The following is a 13108-nucleotide window of genomic DNA, read 5'->3' on the forward strand; positions in this document are numbered from 1 at the left end:
TTAGATCATGCCACTTTTCTCATCTTGCAAAGAGGTTCGTGAAGAGGATCTTCCTAGCAACAGCTCCTTCTCATGGATCAGGCTATCTAGCAGGTCCTCCTGTCTGTAGTTGTGATAAACCTTCAGGAAAGCCAGAATGGTAATTCCCAGCCAAGTCAGCCAGGCAGCCCAGAGACCAAACTAGAGAAGAAAAGAAATGATAAAGAGGTCAGTACTGTATTTTAAAAACAAAAAGTCAACTGTCCAGGTGAATATCAAAATCTCAGCTGGACTAAAACCCATGGAGTCACACCAAGTTACACCCAGTGAGGTCCTGGCCCCACTGTTCCTCAACTCTGTCAAGTTATTGCTAGCTTAAAAGGAAAAACTCTTTACGTACTAGAAATACTGAAGCAAAACTGTGCTGAGTACAATAATGAAAAAAGAAATATATATTTCTATTCAAAATATTGTTGAGAAAATCTTACAAATTGAACCTTCACATTCTGGGGTAACTGGTTCACATTAGCATGAACTCAGAGAGCAAGAGAAACCCACTACAATGCATCCGAGTGCCTGGTGGCTCATTTATACCTGGCATGAGAGATCTGGGCTTAAAGCCTCAGATCTGCAATAAGTCCCATCACTAACTTAGTCTCTCTTGCTTAACTTTGTAGAAATAATTACTCTTTGATTGGTTCCGGCACTTGAATGTTGGCCTCCCTGCCTCAGAGGAGGTTCATTTGTAGTAAGGCTTTCTGGCAGAAATTCCATTTTAATTCTGCGACACCTTTAGCAAAGAAACATTAATTGAATAGTGTATTTCAGTTTAGACATACTGAATTTTTAATTATAAAAATACAATTTAAACACTTCCAGACAGTAATACAGCTGTGTACTCTAATAGCCAATTTAGATAAGCAAGGGCCACTATTTTTTAAAGGGAGTTTATGTTCCTATATATCTTAGACACTTTGGAAGTTCTCTTAAGTATTTCTGCCCATACTTAGAACTATCTCAGTTCACTAGTAAAAAATATTTTTGAGTTATTCTACAAACCTTGGAAATAAGGAGATATTAATTTGGTTTATATGACTATATCTAGAGAATTGGAAGCTTTGCATTCATTTCTTAAGCACCACTTCATTAATGAAATACTATCCTAAAGGCATTCAGATATCTGCTACTGCTGTGCTCTTCTCAGTATATTTGATATGAAAGAATCTACTTAGATTTAGCCAAATTCAGTGAAACTCCCAGAGCCATTCTATTGTGTTGGAAGCATCTGAATGGAGGAAAGTGGACAGAGACAGGGACAGAGACTGCTTCTAAGTAAAGCCTACTGTAGGAAATTATTGCACTTATAAGGAAATGTTTGCCTTAGCCAGTAAGTCTAGTCTATTTTGGGGGTTTTATTTCTACTGTTTCAAAGAAACTTATTTGCTCTCCATAGACAGACCCATTCTCATACCTTCATCCAACTCTGCTTACCACACCCTGGATATCAGAAGACAATATTGCAGGATTTTTTTTCCCTGCTTGGTCCTTTCTTCAAACAGTCGCAACCAGGATTCACTTTGACACTACCAGATTCAGCTTTTGAAGCCAAACGGTATTTCCCTGGAGCTGTTATACTCCCAAGCTCTTCATACTTGGGTGTTTGCAGAGCTTAGTGGCTGTACCTTACATTCTAGCTCTACCCAGGGACATCTGGAGGGACATGGATTGGTGTGGGGAGCTGCATCCGACAGCTTGGGCTGATCCATGTACGCTGTGATATGCTAACTCTCCTCCAACTGAAGTGCTATGTGCATGGACCTTGACTTTTTAGGCGTGGCTCCCTGTTAGTGAAATGCCTTCTCTTGGCTAGAGATTACCAACTGTCCACCCTGAGATCACAAGGTGGACATGGTAATTTAGCTCCCATGAACTCAAAGCTATAGACTGATAACAGGTTTATTTCTGCTATCCTCCCACTAGCTGGCAGATTAGGAGCTAATGGCAAAATCTGCTACAAAATACAGCTTGGCCTTGGGCTAGCATCATATAAAGGGGTCACTTTTATGGCATATTTCTGTCCTACATGCAGATATGTCTGAGCTGGGTGTCTAGATGCCAGTGCTGGCAACAAAGACACAAAACTAGCTTGTGTCCAAGAGGCACGGTTACCCTCAAGGAGTGCCCCAGGCAAGCTAATGCCCCTTTCCGTGCGGGACAACATAAGCAGCATGTGTATGGGTGCAGCCCTGCATGGATGGGGCCATCCTCCTTGCAGAACTAGTATGTGCTCACATGCACAAGTGCTCAAGTCCCAGTGTTCACTGACTTTGATTGTTGACTTAGAGCTAGCATATTCAATAGAAAGGTCTGACAGACTTAGAGGTCTAGTTTTCAAAGGTTCATCAGAAAACAGCCCTATCTAAATGACAGTAATCTTTAATTATTTTCAATAGTCTGATATTTATATAGCTCAGGCGATCTCAGACAAACCCATGGAAGGCAAAGCTAATAGCCCCATGGTCTGGTACAGGTCAGACATTATTCCAAACAGCAATGAAGAGCTCCAGGACACCAGAGTGTTATGACTTTTGCAGAGCTCGTCCTTTGGAGAAACGATACATTTTCCATCATGAGTAACAAGATCAGTGGCAGAGTCAGGTTTTGACATGTCTGCATTCAGAACTATCTCTTTTGAATTTAAAATGCAAATGTGCCCATCATTATCATCCTGATTCAGCACCAAGTGAAGCCAGTGGAAACGTTCCCATTGATTTCAGAGGAATGGTAATTCAGCTCCAGCAATCCCAGATCAATGAGCAAATGGCAAATGAAGTGGAATAGAACCATGACCTAGTCTGACCTACCTGTGCAATAGCAAACTGGTCGTAGAAAGCAGAGTTTTCTAAGTTTAGTTCAAGATCTATATCCTGTAATTCTTCACAGCTACCCAAGGAAGGCATTTGGAGGGGAAAAAAGAAAATTATTTCAGAGATGCCAAACAGGCAAACCAAATATAAAATGAAGCAACATCTTAAATGTGTTTCAAACAGTCACAATGGCATATTCTATTAAAAGATATTTAAGTTATTGCAGTGACCAGGTTGCTTGCCAATCTTCTCTAAAACTAAGCTAAAAGAGGCATGTAATTACTTTCTTTAAAAAAAAAAAAAGTATAATTATGTAAGTGATAACACCAATCTTCCGTAAGTGGAATTGTAATAGTTATTATGAAAACAGTACACTTAAACCCCTCTTCTCCCACTACCCCCAAGCCTCCCATATATACACATCTGGCATCACCCCAGGTTGGTTGCTTCACCCCTCAATGAAACAAAGTGTATGAGCCTCCGTTACCTTTTGACTTCATCAGGAAAAGTCTCAGAAGAAGGAATTGTGTGGGTGTTTTTGTTTCGGATGCTCCAGCAAGGAGACGATACTCTGATGGTAAGATAGAGGCTGCCTACAGATTTTACAAATAACTTGGACTTTTACTGGTGTGAAAAAAATCCCAGGATTTTGAGGTTGTCTTTCTATCTCTTGGTTGATTTCTGCAGCCTCTTCTCTCTCCTTTTCAGTGCTGTCGGTCATCTCGGGTTCTTATCCGAATATTCGATTAGACGTTTTTTGTAATTGAATTTTTAACCGAATATTCGAATAATTCGATTAATCGTTGCAGCCCTAAACAGAACATTTACTATGGCATTTTACAACATATGACAATGTGCAACATAAATGTATGCTTTAAGTAGTACGTTTATTCAATATCATATGACATAAAATGTCACCTTTTCCTCTCTCTTCATTGTTACTTGTTTGACAGGAAAAAATCTGCCTCAACTTATCATGTTTCCTCTAAGGAGCGTAAGCATCGTGGGATACAGTAGACCATTTTAGGAGCTGTACATTTTCTGCACTGTAAGAAAGTATCGACCATCTGTACTTTGCACTTACAAAGTACTTTCCATTCTGCGGCTCTCAGGGCATCCACAGCACGCTATGAGGCCAGCATCTTTACACCAAATTTTGGATGATGGTGCATTGTGGCACAGGATGAGTGAGTTGCCTGCTGTCACACAGGGGGTCGGTGGCAGAGCCAGGACAGCAAGCCAGGAGCCCTGACTCCCAGTCCCCTGCCCTGCTCACAAGACCACACTCCCCCCATTCCTAGAGCATTTCCAAATCTAGCTCTCCTTTGGAAGTAAAAATTTTTAAACAAATGGATTTCTTTTGCATATGATCATGACTCTTAAAGAGACCATGAAATGCCATGGAAACGTACTTTTCTTTGTGGGTACTAAATGCAAAAAAAAGTTTGATTTGCTCTTTTTGTTCCAGATGAAAAAGATCTGGATTTCCACATTACAGATGCCTTCTCCCCTTTGCTCACCTTGCGTGTAATAACTACAGTTTGTAACACTGGTGTTCATTTGTGCATATATGAAAAAAAAAGGAAGAAAATGTATTCTTCAATACTAACCTATTCGGCATACTTCCTTTTTCGGTAATTGCATCACACCACATGTTAAATCCTACACTCACTATAGTGCTAGCAATAAATGTGATAAATACCACAAAGGCGCTGATCAGCAGATTCAGGAAGGCATAAAAGAAAGAGCTGCAATAAAAAGGAAGAAAAATGTAACTCATAAACAGCTGAAACACTACATCAGCAGTCTCTCTAAGTAGCATACACTGGGCACAAAGATATCAGTTTCCATTTGAAACACATCTGCTTTAATTAAGAACACCTAATACCTGAAAAACTATGGATTATGATTTTGAGTCACATTATCTTCATTTGTAAGTGCTCTTGATTTTGATTTTTTTTTTTCACTGTAAGAGGATGGGACTTTAAATCATAAATACTAAGTGGCGATTGTTCATACACAGCATGGCTTTCATTAACTGTAATGATGAAAATCACCATTGTTAAAATAAATGTCATTAGCTCAAATTATATAGTAACTGGAGCTAAAATTATTTCATGACTAAAGTGATAATTGGGACAAAAATTGCCTAGGAGAGGGAAACTAAAAATAAAACAACATAGTACTGATAGCTGTAATCATTTTAAGCAATGTAACACAAGGTACTGCCATTATAGGACACGAATCTCAGTTTTATGGGCAATTTGCAGAGCACGCCAGCTTCTCCTGGGACTTCTCTGGCTTTGGTGTCAGTATGTTATTTCTGCCAGCTGAATGTGAATTTACTTCAGCCCCGTTAAGTCTGCCCAACCAGGGCCAGCCCTAGGCACGTGCTGTGTTTGGAGTGGTAGGGTGTGGGATGCTTACAGTGGTCCCATTAGGCCAAGGAATTGTCTACTCATCTTCCAACCTTGCTGCTTAACTATCTCCCTTAATTCTAGTTAGTGAAAACTTTCTAATCCTTTTATTCATCTGACCAAGTCCTTCACTACTTGAAACTGCTCTAGGTGGTACTTGGAAAGTCTCATTATCTAAAAACTGGACATCTGCTCTAGATTAGAGAAAGACTCCAACTGCAGGAGGCAGGTCATCCTATTCAGGTTAGGTGGTAAGGATGGATATGATGAATTTCCCACTGGTGCCACTCTCATTATGCTGAGGTTAGAAGGAGTCTACTCACCCCAGAGAATAAAAAAACAGTCATTTCTTTTCCCTGGTGGCTCATTAAATGAAAAGCCAAGAGGCTTTTTGAGTTAGTGTTTGAATCCTGGGAAGGTTGTGGGCTGGTCAATCCTAATTTGTACAGGTGATACGTGGTGAGACATATGTGACCTCAGGAGGACTTCTTTAAAATGAGATGAGGAAACAATTACCAGTGGGGTTAGAATGTTTGTTTCTGGGTTGACGTGGCTTTAGAGGGGCTGTCTAGGCTCTCTCCAAAGTGACAGTCATCCCATCCCAACACTGATAGAAAAGAAGTGAAATAAACCACCTCCCTTCCAGGAGTGCCCTTACAGACTGTAGTGGGAGCTGGATGCCAGGACACCTGACTTCTAGATGAACATTGAGATGAATCCTACTTTTATCCTTTGGCTTCACTGGACTTGGTGGACAAGATCAGCTCACCTCCGCAGAGTGCTGGGGTCACCCATATAGCAGAGGAAGCTGGTACAAGCACACCACGGTTTTGCATGTTCACTGTCCCTGCCCTGATTTCACACCTAGCCTAGATTTCATTCCAAGTGTTGTTAAAGCCATATCCACTGGGTGTACCTTAGCATGGTATGCTGGCCTGACAGGCCGAAAAGACTTGAGCTGTCCACTGAATAATAACAGAGTTGACACCAGAATTAGTAACAGCTCTAGAAAAGGAACAGTTCCCAGGAGTATTCAGTAGATCATCACCAGCCCGGGACCTCTCGTCCTGCCTCTACTTCCTACCCTGAAGCACAGAAGAGGTGCCAAGGTCCAGAATCAGACCTTCCACTGACAAAGCAGGGCTGAGTGTTGCACTTGATTTGCACCGGGCAAGCAGTAACCAGCACCATGTGCTGGAGGTTCCTCAGGCCAGGGCATTCTGGTACAGAACTGTGCTAATTTGGCTCTCTACCTCGCCAATTTTTTTGCTTAGATCAGAATTTCAAGCTCTACATTCCAGATTGAGTGGAAGCCCTGTAATGATAAATGCTTACACTCAAAGTAGAAGTTGCTTTGCAATCCTAGCAGTGAAGTATCTAAGTTGTACCTCTACCTTTCAGCTGAGCTGAATAGTTCCAGGCCCAGAGTATGGCTGGCAGCCAGCACTTGCTTTCCTACTCGAGCAACTCGAGCTCAGTCTGTCCCTGAGGCAAGGGGTGCTGAGACCCTTTTAAGAAGAATTTTCAGCAGTCTTAACTATCTGACAGCAATCATTCAAAGCCATTGCACAGGAAGAATGGCCACCTTGCTAGGATGCATAGGGTGCTAACCCTGACTGCCTCGGGCCGGCTCACCCTGCAGCTGGCCCAGCAGCAGTGATCCTGTTCAATAGGATCAGCAGCGATGTCGTTCTGGTTCTTCCTCAACTGCCTCTAATCAGAAATGGTAATTATCATTTATGGTGAGGAGCTCACATTTATCTCTCCATCCAAACAGACCTGTTTGGACGCCCATTTGAAGCATTAAAAAATGGCTGTCTAAAATCAGAACAGCATGTGTCCTGCCCGCTTTTCAGACAGACAGCAGCAGATCTGGTACAGGACAGACCTTCCTTCTTGCTAGGAAACTGCTTTTTTCAAGCAGCTCCCCTCTCATCCTGTTTTACCCTTCTGTGATGCTCAATGGTTATCTCATCATGCCGACTTGCTCCATCTTTGCTCCCCACCACCCTGCAGCCTTCTGCCTGGAACAATTGTGAACAGTGTTATACAACCACTAATGCTCAGCCCAAAGGAGCCTGAAAGCAACTCCTAAAGGGACAATTTTCAGGGGCCTGCCCAACACTTTTGAACTAGCCACGTTTGGAAGCAGGCCAAACATGTGATCCAAATTTCACTATTACAAGGTTGTATTACTATTGTACACTATTACTGCTGGTTTCTTCCAAAAATTAACTAGTTCTGAAGTGCAAAACTGAAAAAAGCATCTAGATTCAGCTAAACCTCTACAGGTATCCGATTACCTGAGGAAGCTGAATTCAAATGTATTAAGAAGTACAGTTATATTTAGAACTTGTAAGGTAAGTTTTAACATGGAAATAAGTTTCTAGTCTATACTTACTATAGCATGTTTTAGTATTAGGCAGCTTGAGAGTGGTCGGACAGAGCCATAGAGACAACACTGCTACCAGTCCCCAATATTACCAACATCAGGTTGTTGTACAAGCCCAGATGTGAGTAACAGCCATTGACTCAAGAAACCTCTAGTCCAAGTAAACCTGGACACGAGTGATTTACCCTTGGCATGGTCCCCAAACCATGAGAAAATTACTTTCCTAGTCTAGCCAGCCACCAGTGCGTGCTCCTGCCTTCCCACCTCTGTGCAGCTGGGTGCTTGGACGGCCCTGGCCCCATAGCACCCGCAGGCTCGGTTACCTGTGCCAGGGCCCCTACCCAAGGTGGCAGGACAGGCCACCGGAGAGCCAAGCACAGAGCACAGCGCTCCCGAGCTGCTGCCTGGACCACCAAGCCTCTCACTGTTCCTGCTGGGGTCTGATGCCCCTTGGTTTGTCTGAGCACAGTAACCTGCTGCCAGTGCAGCCCTGCGGCTGCTGCAGGGAGTGCTCAGTGTTGCTCTCGTGTCGTAACCAAGCAATATTTGTTCTCTGCAATAGTTGCCATGTCCACCACAAAAGCAGGATAAAAATAGAAGGGGACCACCAACGGCTCCCTTCTGCCCGCCCCACACAACCATGTTCTTTCAAGGTTTTTCAGGTACCCGGTGTACATCCTGAGAAGGCTCCCCTTTGCAGGGACGTGTAGTGGGACCATGGTCAGGAGGCGCCTGCGAGCCCCAGCCTCCAGCATCACCCCACGGCCCCCAGCACCTTCCATGCCCACTGCAGCTGAGCTGGCCAGACACTTCTCCCAGACTGCCAAAGGGCAGCGGGTGCATAGCGGTGAATCTGGCCCCTCACCCCAAATCCCTGCAGAGGACCATCCTCCAGAGAGGGCCCTGGACACAGGTGGGGCTGTACGTGGTGTGTGTGCAGACAGATGCAGGGAATACACCGCCTCACCCCAAACCCCTCTAGGGAGCAGGATGATCTGGATGGTGCAAAGCCCAATGCTTCACACCCAGGCTGCTCCCACTTGCCCCAGCCTGCAGGAGGGATGGGCACCCCCTGCCCTCCCCAGGGATACTTACTCCTCGTGCCCTTTGCAGAGGAAGAAGAGGGTCCTCCAGGCCTGCACTGTGGCCAGCAGCAGGGAGAGGAGCCCGGTGAAGATGCTGAAGCGGCAGGCGGCCTCGGGCCCCCACTCCTGCACAGTGAAGCGCTGCCTCTCCACCGTCAGGTTGGCATTGAGCCACATGCCCTCGGTGAAGAGCAGGCACCGGCCATGGAAGTCGTTGCCATTCTCGGAGAGCGGCACCACCACAATGAAGCTGAAGAGGAAGGCCAGGAAGTAGCAGATGCACTGAGCGAAGAGGAAATTGCTGAGCGCCATGTCCGCGGCTTTGCGCAGGCAGAGGGAGGGAAGGAGGGAGGGATGGAGGGAGGGGTGCAGGAGGGAGGGATGCAGGAGGGAGGGATGCGGGGCGGAAGGGGGGGGAGGATGGAGGGATGAATGAAGGAAGCCTGCAGCAGTAGGGGGTGGGGAGGGAGGATGCGCAGTGCAATGCAATGCAATGCAATGCCTCCTCCGGGCACGGCTGCTGCCTCTCCTGCGGCCCGAGCTGCCGCTACTGATGGCTTCAGGGCTTGTGGGGGGAGCAAAGAGGAAGAGCTGCTGTGGAGGATCCTTCTTCTTCAGGAAAATGTGGCCGCTGATACACCCTGGCACCCAGGGGGTTAAATCAGTCCGTGCCTCCCCAGCAGGGCTGGGTACCACCAGCTCTCAGTGGGGTATCCCCCTAATGACATAGGACACTGATGTCACCCATGCTGGTGGCCGTGACATGCACCCCTCCACTGCAAAAAAAACCAAAACAGCTTCATCCTGGCTGCTGGATCCCAGCAAGTTTTGGCCCCAGTTTCTAAGAACCTGGCTACCAACCTCAGATGGTGGCAATAAGGGACAGGGTGCACAGCCACCCCAGGACCTGGAGACTGAGTGGTTTTGTTCCTAGCCCAGCTGGTCACCCCCCAACAAGCTATTGCATGTGGCAGCAAGGGCTCACCAGAAGTGGAATAACTTTTGTTGATCCTTGGTGTCAGTTAGGGGCTGCCCAGGGTTGGGATCACCTGCGTTGCCCCTCCTGGCAGACGGAGTGAAAGAAAATAACCCTAAGCTCCAGGTGGACATCGAGCTGAGAACGGACCAGCACAGCAATGGTACATGCATGGCAGGGACAGTTGCCGCTCACTTGATTCCCAGGGGTGAGCATCCACCCTGCTCTGCACTGCCGGGGACCAGCCCCCTGCCCCGCACCACTCTTGGAAAGGCATCAGAGCATCCCTTCAGCTGTAGGGCCCAAAACTGCATGGCCAGGATGCACGAAAGGAAAAAGCATCAGAGAGAGTATTGTGACTTGTGCCCAGTTCCCCCCTCAGCACAAAAATCCAAATTAAACTGACCCCAAATTAGAGTTTCCTCTCAATCCCAATTTCATTTTTCCATCTAAACATAAATCCTCTTTCCAACACAAGACACCGCAATTCATCTCCAGTTCCAGGTAATTTCCTAATCCAATTTCCTAGCCATATCCAGTCTGAGATCAACTGCAGGTCTCAGATCACTTCTTAATCCCAGGGCTGTTTTCGCTCATTTTAGGCACTGTGCCACTTCCTGGGTAGTGCTTAGTGGAGCAGATGAGGGACTGGGACCCCAAATATACTGCACATGGGATTTCAGGCTTGTGTTTCCATTGGGCAGCAAAACAATTATTTTCTATGCTGTTAAGAGATTACAGATACAGTCCTGAGGCAGGCGCTGGGGGGATTCTCAGAGAAGACATTAACTCAGCTTCATTGTAAATCATTTGTAATGCATATTATCTTGAAATCTTGCGCTATCTGTACAGGGAAAGTATTTTTTGTGCTGCTGGAAAGATCAAGAAGATCCTGCTTCTTGAATAAAAACTTTTGTCAGTATATATGAAATGTGTCACGCCATCTTTCTGATCCTTACCCAACTCTGATCATCAAAAACTGTATTTCAGTTTTGCAAGATGAGTTATAGAGCACTGACCTGACCCTGTGGGGCTAGACATGCACTCCTAACAGAAAAGATTTTGCTGATATTTCAGTCTGGTAGTAAGGAGGAAAGTTTATTGCTCTTAACCTTGCTTCCAAGAAGTGCAGGGTTCCCAAAGGGTTTTGTCCTTTATCTGGAAGGAAATCAGACCTGGATTGAGCTGGAAAACTCTTTTCTTTGAAACCTGACACGTCAGATTTGCCAGATAATGTTTTCTGAAGTTAACTTGGGAGGTCAACACCAACATAAAAGCTCAGTTATTGCTTACACTGGAGCCCACAGAAGGGGCCAGCAGATGCCAAGGGCGCTTTGCCTCGGGCAAGCCCAATGCTCAGATCTTACCACCAGCAACCACAGGGCTCTGTTGCAGGAGGGTTACTGCAGAGGTGAAACGTGAGGGTCACTTGTAGAGCATATGAAGCTGTCTTTGCTGGTGAACAAACTCAAGCGAGCATTTATCGGAGAGTTTCAGAAAATACAGTTAAGCATTTGCAAATGTTAACAGACATGTAAAACAGCTGCACTGAGGAGGCTGACAGCTACTGAAGCTCAGTACTTGGTCAGACGGAGCGACCACACACTGGAGCGAGCAAAGAGGTAGAAGTCAAACCTGTCAGCCGTCACTCATTTGGCAGCTGCCTGGATTTCTCATACTCTTCTCTCATGTAAATCCTAAAAAAAAAAATTACACTAGGCTGGAACTTGGTCTCTGAAATATACAGCTGGTTTAGTGGAGTAAATTTGATGGTGTTTTACAAAGAAGACTTGAATTGGCTTAGTTTCCTTAAAATGGTGAAACTGGGGGAGAAAGGCACAAGGCAAGGTGAATGATTATTCATTCTTTCTCATATCATAGGAAATGAAGGACATCAAATATACAGGTCAGGCAGAAATTTTAAAACAGAGGAAAAGATGCACATATTTCACACAGCACATAATTATTCTGTGGCACTCATCACAGGACACTGCAGAAGCCAAAAATAAATACTGGTTCAAAAAGAGATTAGAGAAACTAATGGAAAAAAGCCCATCAAGGGCTGCCAAACACGGAGCTGAGGAAGTAACCTTCAGCCCGGGAAGTCCCTGAGCAGCAGGTTGCTGAGAAAGTAGAGCCACAAAATGATCATTCTGCATTTCCCAGAATCGTCCATTCTTCCCTAAACCAAATATCTGCTATGTGGTGGTGCCACTGTCCTTGGAGATGGGATCCCAGGCGAGATGGTCCTTTGGTCTGACCCACTATGGCCATTTCAGGTTCTTGTTACAACAGCTGATGTTACTAGCCTGCTGTCTCAGCTTTGCCATCAAAGTAGGGAGAGCTGTTCCTTCAAAGCATCCTCCCATACCTTAGCTTCTGTAAACGTCTTTAGGAGGGGGTTAACACTGGAGCAGATGTGTGGTCAGCGTTTGGTCCCTTTTGCACTGTGGAGGAAGCCAGTGGGGTAGTGCTTGCAGTTGCCCAGGACAGAGAGAAGAGATGGACATGTGATGAGAGGAGGCTGCACATTCCCCCGGCTCTGGTGGTGCCAGCACAAGGATCACAATAGAGATGTCTTCCTACTGCAGCCCCACCATGACCAACAGCATCTTGAACACGACATCCCAGACCTCCTGCCCGCAGCTCAGAGGGGGCTTGCCTGCTCCAGGGCACCCACCTGGGCTTTCTGCACAGGAATTGAACTCCCATCTCCTGTAGGGAAGAAACCCCAAGGGGACCGTCTGCTGACATGGGATTGAAGACGACTTGCTCAGCATCAGGGAGGGTGAAGTCCAAAGTTTGTAAATTCTATTTGTCTGAAAAAAAGTCACAAAAAAACAAAACAGGCTGCAGGATCAACTGCCATGGCCACCTCAGTGATAAGCGAAAAACCAACCTGGATAAATCAAGATCAGATGTACCGTATTTGCCTGTATTCCCTTCAGCCCCATATCTCCTTCTAGTCGCCTGGCTAATCCTCTGTGGATCAAATAACACTGTATGAGTTGGACTGATGTGGAATGACTGATGGGGACTGTGGTATTGTCTGTGCTGCTCCATGGTCCCTCTCAAGTCATTAATTATGCCATCTGACATGAGCAGTGCTCTCAAGTTGATATTTGTGAGGTAAGTAAGTGATGAATTTCCCCTCCTTCTGATAGCTCATTAGGACATGTTTTATTATGGGAAAATTTGCTGAGGAATTAATTATTCAGGCAAAAATATTTTTGTGAGCAACTTTATTTATTTATATATTTATTTTACCTTGGATATATCATTTCTGTGGTCAAAGAAAAATAATGGCTGCATGTCTAGAAGGTGGCTACCATCTTGAAACCAGTAATGTGCTGTTTATTTCTGGAGAGGAGGCACAGAGTCACAGCAGTATC

General features: G+C 45.3%; 1 protein-coding gene across 1 annotated transcript; it reads right to left on the reverse strand.

Moving 5' to 3' along the window:
* On the reverse strand, positions 1-9052 carry TMEM179 (transmembrane protein 179). The gene is made up of 4 exons (XM_050898362.1): positions 8751-9052; positions 4457-4594; positions 2844-2922; positions 1-180 (listed from the first exon to the last, which is right to left on the reverse strand). The coding sequence occupies exons 1-4, from the start codon at positions 9050-9052 to the stop codon at positions 1-3; spliced, it is 699 nt and encodes a 232-aa protein (XP_050754319.1).
* Between the last annotated feature and the right edge of the window lie 4056 nt (positions 9053-13108).

This window comes from Gymnogyps californianus, chromosome 5 (genome assembly GCF_018139145.2).
Source record: "Gymnogyps californianus isolate 813 chromosome 5, ASM1813914v2, whole genome shotgun sequence".
NCBI lineage: Eukaryota > Metazoa > Chordata > Aves > Accipitriformes > Cathartidae > Gymnogyps > Gymnogyps californianus.

Coding starts and splice junctions, on each gene's coding strand:
- TMEM179 (XM_050898362.1), bottom strand. CDS start 9,052: ATGGCGCTCAGCAATTTCCTCTTCGCTCAGTGCATCTGCTACTTCCTG. Junction 2,923..4,456: donor AAAGGAAGTATGCCGAATAG/GTTAGTATTGAA, acceptor TTCCTTGGGTAG/CTGTGAAGAATTACAGGATA. Junction 181..2,843: donor ACCAGTTTGCTATTGCACAG/GTAGGTCAGACT, acceptor TTTCTTCTCTAG/TTTGGTCTCTGGGCTGCCTG.